This window comes from Eschrichtius robustus, chromosome 6 (assembly GCF_028021215.1).
Source record: "Eschrichtius robustus isolate mEscRob2 chromosome 6, mEscRob2.pri, whole genome shotgun sequence".
NCBI classification, from domain to species: domain Eukaryota; kingdom Metazoa; phylum Chordata; class Mammalia; order Artiodactyla; family Eschrichtiidae; genus Eschrichtius; species Eschrichtius robustus.
The window spans coordinates 87,003,719-87,019,536 of record NC_090829.1 but is presented as its reverse complement, the minus strand read 5'-3'; the positions used below and the strand labels follow the sequence as shown (position 1 = coordinate 87,019,536).

General features: G+C 52.0%; 1 protein-coding gene across 6 annotated transcripts in view; it reads left to right on the top strand.

The window, feature by feature from the left end:
- The window catches only part of BOC (BOC cell adhesion associated, oncogene regulated), an 82,816-nt gene that overhangs the window by 46,318 nt on the left and 20,680 nt on the right, over window positions 1–15,818 (top strand). For 5 of the 6 annotated variants that reach the window (XR_011074325.1, XM_068546745.1, XM_068546744.1 and 2 more), the window contains 5 exons: window positions 9,160–9,306; window positions 11,135–11,278; window positions 11,611–11,904; window positions 12,262–12,534; window positions 13,601–13,908. Coding sequence is in view for 5 of the 6 variants with exons in the window: in XM_068546745.1 (XP_068402846.1) it covers window positions 9,160–9,306; window positions 11,135–11,278; window positions 11,611–11,904; window positions 12,262–12,534; window positions 13,601–13,908 (1,166 nt within the window). In the remaining variant the exon portion in view is untranslated. The remainder of the gene's footprint in view (window positions 1–9,159; window positions 9,307–11,134; window positions 11,279–11,610; window positions 11,905–12,261; window positions 12,535–13,600; window positions 13,909–15,818) is intronic. The other variant, XM_068546746.1, reaches the window with a different exon arrangement.

Genomic DNA, 15,818 nt, shown 5'->3' with positions numbered 1-15,818 from the left:
TACTTAAAAACATTGAAAAGGCATCACAGAGTAAGACTCAGGCTGCAGCGCGACACTTAAGCCCTACTCTCAGCCCTACCCCCCGCCCCCCCCCCCGCCCCCAGACCCAGCAACCCTGCCATTTCCTCAGCTAGTCTTGCACTGGTTTTTGGAATGGCGCTCCGTCCACCTGTAACAACCTCCTTTCCATTCTCTTCCCCAGAAAGTTCCCACCTCCCTTGGGTTAATACATTCCTTCTCAGTTTTCAAGATTCAGGTATCTTCTCCTCTAAGAATCTTTTCTTGACCCCCTCGACCCCCCAAGTCTGGAGTGGGGTCCCCTCTTCCCGGCTCCCTACCATCCCGAGTTTACTTCTCTAGGCCTCTCCTGCCACCGTCTCTTTGCCCTTCACCTCTGTGACCACCACACTGCTGCACAAAGGGCCTGGCACAGGCTAGGCCTTCGGTGAATGTCTAGGGAGAGGCAGACTCCCAGATAAGATGTGTTTGAAGTCTAGAAGATCAGAAAGGGCATGCCGAAGGTGAACGAAGATTTCTTCACCAGATTATGACATAGTAAAAATTTTGAGGAAGTAAACAAGAGAGGATGAAGCAACATCTTGGGATATAAACAGGCTGAAAATACAAATAGATTCAGGAAGGGTTTAGAAAAATTGATAGACGTCAGAAGCATAAAGCATTTTTAGAGGAAACTCTGGAACGTTTGAAGGGAGACGCCAGTGGAAGTGGCTCCACGTCCTCCCAGACACCTCACAGGACACCGTCAGAGAGGGTGGGCAGACGACACGGGTAGTCATTACTGCTTTTAGGACTACGTAGTTCCCAGGTGTGTGGAGGGGAAAGTGGGAACCACTGTGGGTCCCACGGCCTTCAGACTGTGCCCCTGCCTCTCCCACCTAGAATTCTGTTTGTAAAGGCCACGCTGAAGGGTTCATGTCCATTGTTCCTCTGAACGCCTCCGTCTTCTCTCCTCTCTCTCTTCCTGTACAGACCGCCAGCCTGCCAAAGGCCATGCCAGGAACCAGCTCTGGCTCTGATGAGTCCAGACCACCGGGATTCACATTAATTTTCCCATTGCTAAGTTCCTAGTTTATATTCGGTTGATCAGAGAAATATGTGTGATGTGGGTTGCTGGCAAGTAAATCTTTTTTTTCCCTTCTTCTCTCTTTCCCCAGTGTATGTTTTCAAACCATTTTATTCCTTCGTCTGGTCCAAAAGAAACTCCCCAGTTCTGCTAGCCAGCCCTACTTCACAGCAGCACTGAAGTCAAATAAATGGGATGGTCTACAGACATCTTCTCTGTTCATCTGGCTGCCAGACTCAGTGGAGAAATGGCTCCCATCCTTGATTTGTTTTCAAGGATTAATAACATTTCTCATTCTCATATGTCTTTTTAAAAATATATATATATATTTTTTTAATTGGTTCAAGCCAAGAAATTCCTGAAGCATTAGGCCAGTTTACTGCAAATCATTTACTGACATTGCAAACTAGGTTCTTTTTATTTTCCTCCTTCTTCCTCTCACACCCCTCCTTTTATGCCCTCTCTCCTGTCCTGCCCACCTCCAGTCTTGACTCTGATCTTCTGCCCTCCTCCCTCTGGCTCTTTCATCTCTTCCCCATCCTCAGCTTTCTCCCACTGCTCCAGTCTAGGTGCACACCCCACCTTAACTCAAAAGAAAAGAAAGAAACACAAGATTTAACAACTAATGTGTTTGGCATCTGCCAAGGTTTTTTTCTCCCCCATAGAAACTGTTTTTATTTAAATAAAAGAGAGCATGCCTTACTTTCATCAGAAAGTGTGTGTGAGAAGTTTCATGTCACGTTTCCATGGCTGTCAGGAGAGAGCTTTGGAGCCAAAATTATGCAATTGAACAGGCAGAAAAAAAATCCTGAAGAGAGCAAATGTATTTGTCCACTCTTCCAGCCTGCAAAGGGAGGGTTACTCACTCCGCCAACCCGCTTTCTAAGTTGCTCTGGAGATCGAGGTAACCTAACTTAGGTTGGAATGCTGGTGAAGGTGGCAGGGACTACTCCTGGGGACACCACTCTTGCGAATTGTTGTACCCTGCCTTGTGTGTTGTTTTAACTGTCTTTTCTATTAGAGTAAAGCTCCTGTGGTTAGGAACTATGTCTTTATCTTCTTGCTATCTTTGCAGCTTCTGGCTGGCTGAGTGAATGAATCAATGGTGTCTGGAGGGGTGGTATTGGGCCAGATGCCGACTGCAGAATATGCAGATTTTGCCCAGTCTTGTGGGCTGCAGTTGGGTTTGACTTCAGTGGTCTGTGTGCCAGGGCTATGGACTAGTAATAGGCTTAGTCACTACCCAGAATGCGTGGCGTCTGAGAGGCCTGCCCATCCCACGGTAAACCCCGTCCACTCACCAGGACCCAGGCAGTCCCACCTCTAACAGGAGCACCGTCAGGATCCAGCCTCCACTCCGCTTCTGCAGTCCATCACCATGGTTTTCCACTTGTAGCTCACTTCCTTTCAGAGGCTTGACCTTGGGGTCATGCCAGGCCGTGGCTCCTCAGGTGACTTGGAGATCAAGTCGTGCTGTGATTCTCTGCCCATCCGTGAAGCAGTTCAGGGCACTGGGGAGCCCCTGCATTGTAAGAGCCCACACAGGGAGGCAAGGCCTAGGACCCTTCACCAGCTCAGACACCACCTCCAAGTCCATCTGTAGAGCGGTGAGCCCCGGGCTCTTAGTTCTACTTCCTTTGCACCTTTGCTGCCTTTCAAAACATGCAGGGATGGGCCACAGGGTCAGCATGTCACTGGGGTACTCCATTAGGCAAGCTCTTTCTACGCTTTGTACCACTGGCCGTAGACGCAGCAAGCCAGCACAGGGGGACACGTTGAGGCCTGGCGGCCAGGAGAGTTGGGGGTGTAGAATGATCGGTCAGCCTAGAAACTTGCCGACGGCCACGAGGCTGCTGAGCCACCCCGGCGGCGTTGACAAGTGAGCCCAGTGCAGTCGCCCCGCGATCTGGTGGATCCCATCCAAGCCTCGGCAGATGAGTGCGGGCTTGTCCTGTGCTCCCTGAGAACAGGCAGGAGGGTAGGACGGGGCTGACTAGGTACGAGAAATGCCTGGATGCGTAGAAAGCCCGGAATGTTTTTAATCGCTCAGCAGCGCTCAGAGAGATGGGGACGGTAAATCCAGGCAGCCTCCACCTGAAGGCACCGTCTTACCTGACTTCTTTCTTAAACAGAAGCGAACCTTAATTTTCAGCCTAAGGGAGGACTCAGGGAGAAGATGATCAAATAAGGAAACTCCTTGAAAGTAAAATTTAGGTTTATTGATTACACTGGGGGCATTTTGCTGAGGCACAGTGTACCACGTAACGGGACAGGTAAAGTCTATAAAAATTGGAGGATGAGCCTACAATTAAGATTTGACAATTTTGTGCTATGAGAATGAACAAACATACACTAAATATTGTCATTTAATTCATAGATCTACTGAGCCTTTTATTCATAAAGGAAGGATCCAGGCTAGAAGGTGGAGAGAAAGAAACTCAAAAGGGGCCCAAGTTGAAACTTGTCAATTTGTAGCTTCGCATATGATCCTGGTGATGGCAGCCACACCCCGACATGCCTCTGAAAGTTTATTTTCCTTCTTTTTTCCCCATAGCCAAGAAGGTAGGAGCCTGATGTACCCTGTAAATGTGAAGAGGAAACTCAGAGCATATTGCATGTTTTGTGTCTGAACAGATCCCTGTAATCTGTGTATCCAAGACTCCTACGGAGGTGATATATCAGAAGATATATGTTCCGTTAAGAAATGGAGTGCTTAGAAGGCAAGGAACTGGGCAGGGTTCCATATGGAGCCTGAGATGTCATGGGCTTTCTCAGAAAGCACGAAGTTCTGTGACTAATAAAGAAGGTCCATAAACCCAGAGATGGCCTCAAAGACCAGGGCTTCTGACCTGTTGAGAGCTGAGAAACAGGAGTGAGCCTACTGGCATTTGATTAGTGCCAACAAGTTAATAAAATAGTTGGAAGAATACACAGAGAGGGGATGCAAAAGAAGGGTCTGAGGGAAGGTAAGAGGATTAAAGCTGCAAAAACACTCCTCTAATGGATTTCTCAAACACACCAGCCAACAGGCAAGGGCAGGTGTCCTGTCAAACCATTTCCCCCAGGAAACCTGATCCATCATTCTGCAGCGAGGCCTGAGGCCTGCGAACCCCATTTGTAACCGAAGGGCCTGCCCCCTATTCCCAGCGAGGCACTCTGAGCAGCCCAGGGACTCGCCGGGAAACTGGCTTTGCAGACAAAGGGGCCTGAGAACAGGCTGCTTTCCTTCATATGCAGCCAACTAGATCTCCCTGCATCTGCCTCTCATCTGGTGGCTGATGAGGCTGTTATTGATCACAAAGCCTCTGCCCCTGCCTGGCCTCCTTCCTGCCCAAAACTGCTAGAAAAGGGGGTGCTCTGATTTTCAGATCGTCCATCACTTCATTACTGTGCCTTTGATCCCTTTTTAGTGAAACTCAACTTTTGCTCCAGCAGCCAGATTGGGAGCATTTGTCTAGTGACGCAACAGCTAAAGCTTAAGCTTTGGGGGGACAGGGCCAAGGACCCAACTGCTGCTTATTTGTTTTGAAGCCAGGAGGCTCGCCTGCCAGTCGGCCCTTGTGGGGAGCTGGAAGCCCAGCTGGGGTGTCCTGGGTCCTGCCCGCATGGGCTGTCGTGCACATGTTGGCATCAGAACAGAGGGGCCGTCTGCCGCATGGCTGACCAGTGCCCCCGCTGTTGCACACACAGCCTGCTGTCTCCAAGGCAGCAGTGGATTGTCAGAGCGTGCAGAAGACACCAAGAGGGGCTTAAGGGGGAGTGCATAGTGTTATCTAGTGTTGGGGCAGTGAGGTGGGTACGTGGAGGACAGCGTGCTCCGTGCACGGATAAGACCTCAATTACAATGGGGCAGAAGCCAAGGGCTAAGCTGGAGATGGCGTTCTGATCCCAGACTCCTTTCAGTTGCTCACATCTTTCTTGCAAAATGATCTGTTAGGCTTCAGTACATTCTTGCTTGAGGCAGATTTTCTTAGAATGAGGTGAAGGAGGAGGGTGAAACAAAAACTCAGAAACTCTTGGTGGAGTAGTTTTTAGATTTATTAGAGCGTGCATGAGAGTGCTTCTCAGTGACTGAGGAATTTTTCCAGGTGCCCCTGAGCTCACGATCGCTCACAGCTCACTTCGTGGGGAGCCTCCTGACTTGGCAGGTAGGGCACACCCTGTGCTGAGGAGGGTTAAGACCTTTGCATTGCCGAAGTGCCTTGCTTGGGAAAGCAGATAGCAACATCCAGCTAGAACACACCGAGCACAGGCAGTCCACCCTTCCCACAGTCCATACCTTCCTCCTCTCTGGGAGAAAACACATCCGCTCTCTTGGCTGAGAGGCTCAGCCAGGGCTGGGCTACAGATTTTGTGGGGCTCAGTGCAAAGTGAAAGTCTTCCAAGCGCAGGGCCCGGCACAGCTGCACAGTGTGCATGCCTACGAAGCTGGCCTTGGGCACAGCCTTCCAAACTAGTCACTCAACAAGGACTAAATGAGCATGGTGCATCCTGAAGACAGTGCAGTGGGGCTTGGGGCGGGGGCATGGAGTGCAAAATTAATAGGTTGCCCGCGAGGAATTTGCAATTTAGTTTGGGTTGGATATCACCAACACAAAATTAAATAATGATGAGATAATTCTTTAAAAGCTCAGAAGGCCCTGCACCCACCCAAAGGAAGGAATCCATGAGAGAGCTCACCTTGACCCCCAGGAACCACTGGTTCAGCCTGGAAAGCAAAATGGGGCCATAGAGATGAATCAGGCATTCTGTCATTGTTTTTGCCACACTACTCGGTCAACAGCATGTATTTCTTCTAGAGTACTTTTCATTTCAGTTATTCTTCAACTGATTGGTTGTTCTTTATATTTTCTAATTCTTAGTTAAAAACGTCTTGTAACTTCTTGCTCTATGCATCCATTCTTTTCCCAAGTTCTTGGATCATCTTTACGATCATTACTCAGAACTCTTTCTCTGGTAGATTGCCTATCTCCACGTCACTCAGTTGTTCTTCTGGGGTTTTATCTTGTTCCTTTATCTGGAACATATTCCTCTGTCATGTCATTTTGTCTAAACTTCTATTTGTATTTTTATGTATGTGGAAGGTTAGTTATGTTTCTCAGCCTTGGAGAAGTGACCCTCAGTAGGGGATGTCCTATGTATCCCAGCAGTACCCTCCCCTCTCGTCACCTGGTGGCCAGGGACCAGCTGGTCCCAGGGTAGGTCCAGACCTGTGTTTTTGGACTCAGTTCCGCAGGCTATGTGACTGTTTTTCTTGCTTCTGGTGTCTGCCCCCCCGGTGGGTGAGGCTGGTCTAGAGGCTTGTGCAGGCTTCCTGGTGGGAGGTACCAGTGCCTGCCCACTGGTGCGTGGAATTGGGTCTTGGCCATCTGGTGGGCAGGGCTGTGTCAAGGAGCGTGTTTAGAGGTGGCTGTGTGCTCAGGAAGTCTTTAAGCAGCCTGTCTGTTGATGGGTGGGACTGTGTTCCTGCCCAGTTGGTTGTTTGGCTGGGGCGTGCCAGCCCTGGAGCCTGCAGGCTGTTGGGTGGGGTCAGGTCTTGGTGCTAATGACCCAAGCAAGATGTCAGCCTTCAGATGAGTAATCCTGATACATTTGCCATCAGCTTTTATGTCCCAAGAAAGAGCCACAGCCACCCCCAGGAGACCCTCCAAGACCAGCAGGTAGGTCTGGCCAAGGCTCCTATGAAGTCACTGCTTTTGCCCTGGGTCCCAGTGCACACAAGACCTTGTGTGTGTCCTCTAAGAGTGGATCTCTGTTTCCCCTAGTCCTGTGGAGCTCCTGCGATCAAGCCCCACTGACCTTCAAAGCCAAATGTTCTGGGGTCTCCTCCTCTCGATGCCAGACCCCCAAGCTGGGGAGCCTGACATGGGGCTCAGAACTCTCTCTTGTTCCCGTGGGAGAACTTCTGTGATATAATTATTCTCCAGTTTGTGGGTTGCCCACCTGGGGGTATGGGATTTGATTATATCTCAAGTGTGCCCCTACTACCGTCTTATTGTGGTTCCTTCTTTGTCTCTGGATGTAGAATATGTTTTTTTGGTAGGTTGCAGTCTTTTCTACTGATGGCTGTTCAGCAGTTAGTTGTGATTTTGGTGTGCTCGTGGGAGGAGGTGAGCTCAAGGTCTACTCTGCCACCTTGTCCCGACCAACGGCATGTATTTCTTATTCCACATTTATTACACCTATTTTACCTCTTTCCTGTGACCCTGGAAGTAATCACTCAGGAAACATTCTATTTTCAACATATCCAAACTTAGATAAAGGTTGGCCACACTTGGATAAAAGGTTCATAGAAATTTTGTTGTGCTAAGCCCTTGAGCTCATACTATAGACCCACCTCAACTATGAAATTTGATGTCACAGGCAACGTGCATGGGCATCTTGTACCTGACTTGAGGGGCCCAGCTCCAAGATAGTCACTCATTGGTCATTCAGCATTCACTGAGCATCTACTTGTGCCAGGCACTGGTTAGGTTCAGAGGACACAAGGTGAAGAAGACTTGGTCCCTGCCCCTAAAAAGTTCACAGTTGAATATTGGAATCAAGGGGACAGTGATCCTTTCATAGAAATAAAAGGGCTTTCCTGCCCTGCTCTGGCTTGGCTTGACTAAGAACTTTTTGAAAGTTCCATTAAATGGGAAACCTCTTGACCTCACTGAGTGCCTTGATCACTGAGCTCTCCTCTGGTGACAGTAGTTTGTTTTTGGTAATTAGCTCATGTCTTCTGTGAGAAACCTGATTCCCACCGCTCCTTTTGCCTTGTCTGGGAACCAACCACACAGGCAGGTGGAGTCTTGCCGTGAACTGCAGTTACGCTGCGATGGTATCAGTTCTCAGGAGCCGATCAGAATGTGGTGTGGTCAGCACTCAGAGATGGTGCCTCCAGGGCTTTCTAAGTACCTTTATGGAGAGAGTGTCTGGGTAAATATTTTCATCTCTCTTATCTTATTCTCTATGAGTTTTATTTCCTCTCTTAAATTAAATTCAGCCACAATCCTGAACACCAAATTTGGAATGTGGTTTCGTTGCACAAATGGCCCATTTTGTTCAGCAACAGCAGTGATTTGGCTCAAAGAGAGTTTTGTTGTTTGGACCGTTGGATTGTTTAGGAAACATCCTGCTTTTGTTCCGGATGGATCTCCATCCTCCCCAGTTTAAATCCCAGTCTTCCTGCCACTGAGCTAAGTCAGGAGAGACTGCAGCCTGGTGTCCGCACCCTCGGCTTGCCCGCATTCCACTACCATTAAGCCACACTGGGGACATCCCTCTTTGCCTTAGAAAATCCTTCAGGCATCCACAGATCCCCATCCTTAGCCCTGAGAAAGAATTAGCCGTGACATGACATGTAGTCGGCTCTCTGAATCTGCAGGTGGAAAATCCGAGGATACGGCAGGCCGACTGTAATCGTCGTCCAGCACAATTTCATATAAGGGACTGGAGCATCCGCCGATTTTAGTATCCACTGGGGCACCTGGAACCAATCCCCGAGGATACTGGGGAGGACCGCATAGCTCCTGGGTAGCAGGAATCAGCCTGCTGGTTGTAACCACGGTTAGCAATTGAGCAGAATCTCGGGCCTTTCACTTTTCACTGTGGATGTCTGAGGAGAAGGCGATTCTTGATTGAACTGGAAAACAGACATAAGCATTCTCTATCGTTGCTCCTTTCAGTCTCCATGAGCTGTGCCGGGACATCTGTGCCTTGACTTTGACCCATTTCCAGCCAGGCTCAGTGGGGCCGATGGGCCGCCAACTTGCCCCCCATGTCAGTGTAACAAAAGAGGCTGGTCTGCGTCACAGGCACCACTTCATGGGATTCTCCACACCCCGCCCCCTCAGCTTATACACACCCAGCTGAGCCCGCCATGCAGTGACGCGGGCCACACATTCCCTCCTGTAGACTCCTCTAGACACCAAAAGGTTGCAGGAAGGACTCAGAGCACCCCCAGTGTGTGAGCTTCTTGCAGCTGTTGACTGTGACTAAAGACACTGAGGCACAAGCCCACCCTGAAATGTTGCACTGTCTGCCTCTCTCCTCCATCGAGGCCCAACCGGCCCCTCCCCTTCTCTCCACAGATCTCCAGGACTTCAAGTTAGACGTGCAGCACGTGATTGAAGTGGATGAGGGGAACACGGCGGTCATCGCCTGTCACCTTCCTGAGAGCCACCCAAAAGCCCAGGTCCGATACAGCGTCAAACACGAGTGGCTGGAGGCCTCCAGAGGTGAGTGAACAAGCGGGAGCCCAGCGGCCGGGGCCAGGAGGGAAGCTGGCCGCCTCTGCAGCGCTTCCCAAACCCCCATCACCACGCCGGCAGCCCCCTCCCCACGCTCGTCAGCTGTCTTCTGCCCTGATATTTAGCCCTGTGGGATCCTGAAGGGATTGGCCTCCGTTGTGGAGGTCCCCTGAACCTGTCACGAGGAATCCCTTCATCCTTTGAGGCCCTGGCAGGTGTTGCTGAGCTGCTGCCGTTGGATGAGGGCTCAGACTCTCCCTGTGCAAGCTCCCCGCCACCAGGCACTGCACAGGAGGGCTGCCTGATGTACCAGACATTCCTGGTGCGGTGGGGTTCCCTGGGGGGAGACGGGGCTCTTCCCCGCACAGCAGAGCAGTCTTTAGTGGAGCTTGAAATATTCCCTCTCCCCTTCTTCCTGGTGACGCAACCGTCTAAACAGTCACAGCTTCCTGCTAAGTGGACGTGACAGCTGGTCCAGCGGCGACCGAGCTTTCGTCCACAGAGTGCCAGCGGGGAGAGAAGCTCTCTCTCAAGGCCAAGTCGTCAGCTTCTTTCCACAACTGACCTGCACTCAGGGCCAAGTAGACCCTATGGCTGGACCTGACACTTCCAAATGTGTACCTTTTTAAATGTCCTAGAGATTTTAAAATATCTTTGTTAACTTTCTGGTTATGAAAGGGGAGTATATGTTTACTATAGAAAATACAAAAAAACTTTTTTTTTATGGGTAAAAAGCCTAATCCTGCCACTCAGAAATAACCGGAGACTGAGAAGAGTATGAATGTCTGCTGTCCCTAGCAGAAGCCTGGCAGTAGCCCCTGCCCATCCCACAAGAGTCAAGGGCTTTTTCCTTTCCATCTGGCATTTGCCTAAGCAGCTCACACCTGGGGCGGCCCAGTGACAGGCAGGCACCAGACTCAATGAGCCTGGACTGCAGGGACATCCAGATTGCCAAGGGCAGGCCACCAGGAAGCTCAAAGCTGATGACCAGTGCTTTGCCTGCCAGGAAGCTAAACACCAGCCCCGTCACCAGGTGTACTGTGAGTCGCTGTGAATCTGTCTCCTGTGGAAAGAAGCTGAACTCAGCCCTGGGACCCCACCCCCATGGCACCCCTGGTCCAGAAGCAGACAGAGCCTAGCAGGCCAGTGATGCAGGGGGAAGGGCTTCAGTGGTATTCATGGAGAGGGTGGGGCTTGGGGGTTAGAATATCCCTCCCTGGCTGCAGAAATTCAACAGTGAGGTGGCTCAGAGCTGTGACCATGGCAGAGACTGATGGGAAATTCTAAAGTCAATTCCCTCCTTCCTGGCGGCTTGCAGGGATGATCAGCTCATCTCCCATGTATGCAGCACGGGCCTCTCAGTCCTTACAGATGGCTCCGAGGCAGCGCACATCATGCAGTTTTACAAATGAGGAAACAGGATCTGAGAGGTTCATTAACTTGCCCAAGATCACACAGTTAATATGCGGCAGATCCAGAGCTTGAGTCCAGGTCTGGCAGATCCCAAATCCTGCCTCCTTTCCATGGCACCCAAACTCCCTTAAAAGTTATAAAATGCTCTTCCACAGACCTGTGTATGAACTTGGGATGGTGGTGGGGTGTCAGCCAGCCAGTTTGTTAGCTGGTTGGTTAGTGTCACTCCCGACACTTCTGCCCCACAAGGTGTGAGGTTTTATGGGGAGAATAGCATTTTCAGTTTGGGCTTGTTGGAATTCAGGTATACAACTCCTGACTTGTGCCCTACCTGCCCCTAACCTTTGCGGGAGCTGCTGAGTGCAGTATTCTGGGCCCCAATTCATCCCTGTCCTCTCTTCAGATAACTACCTGATCATGCCATCGGGGAACCTCCAGATTGTGAACGCCAGCCAGGAGGACGAGGGGATGTACAAGTGCGCTGCCTACAACCCAGTGACGCAGGAAGTGAAAACCTCGGGCTCCAGTGACAGGCTGCGCGTGCGCCGTAAGGGGAGGGTCTCATTGATGGAGGGGGGCCGGGGCCGGAGGATCATCCGGCATGTGTTGTGTTGATGCTATGCTCCACTGTTGTCTCATTTGTTCCTCATGGCAGCTCTCTGCAGGAGGACCTTGGTTCCCCTAAGGAAACCAGAGCCCAAGGGAATTAGTATCTTGCCCCACGTGACATAGGTCCTAAGCCCCTGAAGAGCTGTTTGCTTTCAAATCCACAGTCTCCAGGCTGCCCCCTGGGGCTGGGCCACCTGAGGCAGGGCGGAGGGGAGCCTCTGCACCCAGTCCTGGTCCTACACGCTGTCCTTCCTCTCCTTGCCCCTCCAGGCTCCACTGCCGAGGCTGCCCGCATCATCTACCCGCCAGAGGCCCAGACCATCGTTGTCACCAAAGGCCAGAGTCTCATCCTGGAGTGTGTGGCCAGTGGGATCCCTCCCCCGAGGGTCACCTGGGCCAAGGACGGGTCCAGTGTCGCCAGCTACAACAAGACACGTTTCCTGCTGAGCAACCTTCTCATCGACACCACCAGTGAGGAGGACTCCGGGACCTACCGCTGCATGGCTGACAACGGGGTTGGGGATCCCGGGGCCGCGGTCATCCTCTACAACGTCCAGGTGTTCGGTGAGTGTCTTCTGTACGCCTCCTTCTCCTCAGCCTTCTCTTCTCTGCACGGCCTCTCTAGAAGCTCATAAGCTGAGGCTCAGACAGGGTCACGTGCCTTGTAAAGGTCACGTGCCAAGCGAGTGATGGAGGAGAGCTGAGAGAGTAGGAGGCCTTGGATCCCAGGGGCCAGGGTGTAGGGGCCCGGTAGCCCTTCCCTGTCAAGACTCTGATGGAGGAGACATGGGACCTTTTCTCTCCTCTACCAACGTCATGGGGAAGGAGGGAGCCTTGCCCAACAGCAGTCCCCTCCCCAGCCTGTCTGGGCCTGGACGGAAGGGCTCAGCCTCTCTTACCTCTGCTCTGGTTTCCTGGCAGAACCCCCTGAGGTCACCATGGAGCTGTCCCAGCTGGTCATCCCTTGGGGCCAGAGCGCCAAGCTCACCTGTGAGGTGCGAGGGAACCCCCCGCCCTCCGTGCTGTGGCTAAGGAACGCCGTGCCCCTCACCTCCAGCCAGCGCCTCCGACTGTCCCGTAGGGCCCTGCGGGTGGTCAGTGTAGGGCCCGAGGATGAAGGCGTCTACCAGTGCATGGCCGAGAATGAAGTCGGGAGCGCCCACGCTGTGGTCCAGCTGAGGACCGCCAGGCCGGGTGAGTGCAGCCCAAGGGTCTGAGATTCCAGCTGAACATTTATAGAACCCTTTTCTCAAATGGAATCCAGCTTAAAACCCCAGTATATAAAATAAATAAAAGTGGCTTTTAGTTGTAAGTTTACATTACATTGACTTCCTAATAAGTCAGAAGTGCAGATTTTCAGTAGTGCAGATGACCCATTTAAATACTGTATTTTAAAAAAAAAAAAAACCTTTTAAATTAGTTTGCAGAACCTGTGGCTTCCTAGAGTTCCGTGGAACCCAGTTGGACAGCCACTGGTCTAGCACAAAGAAAAGCACCTCTGTCTTTCTTAGTTTGATTCATTTCAGTTGACATCTGCATGGATTGAGCAGTTGCTATTTGCTCAGCGCTGGGCTAGGCAATGAGGGGGATGCAGAGACCCTACCCTCAGGAGGAAATAAAACTTACCAAAGAATCAACTGGAGAAAAATACAGCAAGGAGTAATGCTGATTCATCTTTATCAGGAGCCAACCTCCTGCGCAGGAGGTCAGGGAGCAGAAACTAGTGTTGGCGGAGTCTGTGGACGCTTCCTGAAGGAGGAGCGGCCCCTCCTGCCTCTGAGAGTCTCAGACGTATTTACATTCACAGTTCGCATCTCCAGGTCCCCACAGTGGAGCAGGGAGAGGCCCACGCTGTCCTATGGTGTGGATCCCACAGTGAAGGGGACACATCCCCACACCCGCACAGATGTGAGAAAGAGGACGCAGGTTCCTGCACCTCAGGAGCAAATTGAGATGGTTCACTCAGACGCACCTGGTGCAGACACAGGAAAACAAGCCGGCGGCGAGAAGCCCGGGCAGGGGGCATCCGGCTGCCTTTCCCTCCTGGCCAGGCTGGGGCGCAGCCCTTTATCCTCACGGAGCCCGGCTGTGTGTCCAGTGGGCTGATGGTCCCCTCATGTCCTGAGCCAGGGGCTCTTCCTGCCCTGGCAGCCCTTCCCTCTGACTTCTCCCTGTTTTCTCCGTGGAGACAGCAGCTCAGCAGGTGGCCAGGGGACTAACTGGCTCTTCCGTACCTTCTCCTTCCTGCTCTGTCCTCCAGGCACCACCCTGAGGCCATGGCGGGATGCTAAGCCGGCCACTGCCACACCTCCTGTGCAGCCCCCAGGACCCGGAAGCCCTGCCCAGATGCCGAAGGGCCAGCCAGGGCCCCTGAGGCCGCCGGCGTCGGCGCAGCCAGCCCCCTTGCCGTGCCTGGGAGAGCAGGGGCAGGCGGCTCCCGCCGAGGCGCCCGTCATCCTCAGCTCGCCCCGCACCTCCAAGACTGACTCGTACGAGCTGGTGTGGCGGCCTCGGCACGAGGGCAGCGGCTGGGCACCGATCCTCTACTATGTGGTGAAACACCGCAAGGTATGGTGTCTGGCATTACGCCTGCCTCTCGCTGAGGCTGGGCAGGGGCCTCCACCCGCCGGCCATCTCCCCTTGAGCTCCTGAAGCCTGGATGAGTCGTCTCCACTGCTGATCGTGACCTTCTGATCCCTCCGGCGTGCTTTCCCCCCACCTCCCGGGAAGCTGGTTGTGAGATGGGCATCTGGGGCCCTGCGAGGCCCGGGAAGAAGCCGCGGGTGCGCTTCCAGGTCTGGGCCTCGCGCACCAGCTTCTAGTACCGAGGAGAGTTCACGGGCTCCCTAATGACCACCCCCGTCCTCCCCTCTGCCACTGGTTGTTGATGTTTTGTTTTCTTTTTAATCTAAGCAAGCTCTGCTGGTGCATACCTGCAGGAACCCGGGAGTGGCAAGCTAGCTCTAGAGCCAGGAAAACAAATATCTGTGAGCAGGTGTTTTCTCTGAGGGCTGCAAAATACCGCCTCAGTTCTCAGGATTCCTCCTGGCTCAGGTTTGACAAGCAGTCCTTTGAGCTAAAAGCACATCATGTTGTTCAGACCTCAGCTATTTCTCCTTGGCAGAAGGAAGTCTGTCCAGGTGGATGTGTTGGGAGCTGTCAGGGAGGGATCGGGGACAGAGCTGGGCCGGCCCACCCTCTTAGACACTCTGCCCTCCGAGGCAGGACGAGGCCCCCAGGCTGCCACCCCCGTTCAAGGCTGCACTGTCACCTGCTTTGACCCCTCAGGGGAGAAGGACATGAAATTCCCCTTAAGAAAATATCCTTGAAAACATTTCTGTTTATCCCAGGTGCATGCTGGGTTTTTTTCTAAGGCCATTAGACGGTAGAAAATTATTGTTCTTAATCTATTTTTAAAAATCTTATTTGATAAGTAATAATGTATCATAAACGCCAGGTTTTATTATGCATTTCTTTAGTTGTTGCTAACAAAAGTGCCATGTGCACTTGGTAGAAAATACGGAAAATATAGGAATGCGGAACGAAAAGCATTTATCAACTTGCCTCCCTCTCCAAAAAGAAACAAAACCAGCGAAACCCAGTGAAAGGTGCCGCCTAGGCAGAAGCTGTGCCCCTGCTCTGGACCCCAACAGCCCCGTCATTCTGGTCTTCCTCTTAACACGCTCTCCGATGAGACCTCCGGTCAGGACAGGTCCACAGAGGCACCTAAGGCAAAGCCTCCTCCTAGGTGGGGGTCGAGAGGGGGCAGTTTCTAATTAACCCTCGGCCTGCTGGCCTCTTCATAGGCAGCCAGCAAAGGGGGTGGATGAGTTTTTAACAAAAAGCAGTGTTGTTCAGCCCAGGTTATGGGGCAGGGCTGGTCCTAATCCTCATTTCACCGTGTAACTGGACACCTCCATCGCAGAGTTGGAGACAAAGATCAGGGCAGGCCAAATGCTCGTGGTCCCCAGGAGACAAGAACCAGCATGAGAGCAAGAATAATATTTTTCGGGCCAATAGGTGGCCATGAAACGGCCTCACCAAGAGGCAGGCTGGCAAAGGCCACACGAGGTGATCCGGAAACGCCAGGCTGAGGCTGCATTCACCCTCTCAGTATGCGTGACAGTGACTAATTACCATTCCATTTCTTATTTTCATTTCTGAGCCCAGTGGAAGTGAGGCCAGCGCTAGGAGGCAGAGGGAGAAAAGGGGCACAGGGGAAGTGAGAGGACAGTGCCCCGCTGGGTCTGGCTCCTGTTAGGCTCTGGCCCATGGGGCACTTGGAGCTGTTAGGTGGATATTGCCAAGGCACGATTATGTCTTGAAAGCAGTTTCATTCTTGAGGGACTAACATGTCTTCAAGATCATCACACAGGAAAGGATTTTGAAAGCAAAAATCAGCATTTGGGTTGTGTTTTTTCAGCCCCTCCCCTCTTGCTGGAGACTGGAGTCATTCAACTCATTTTCACTTTTTCACA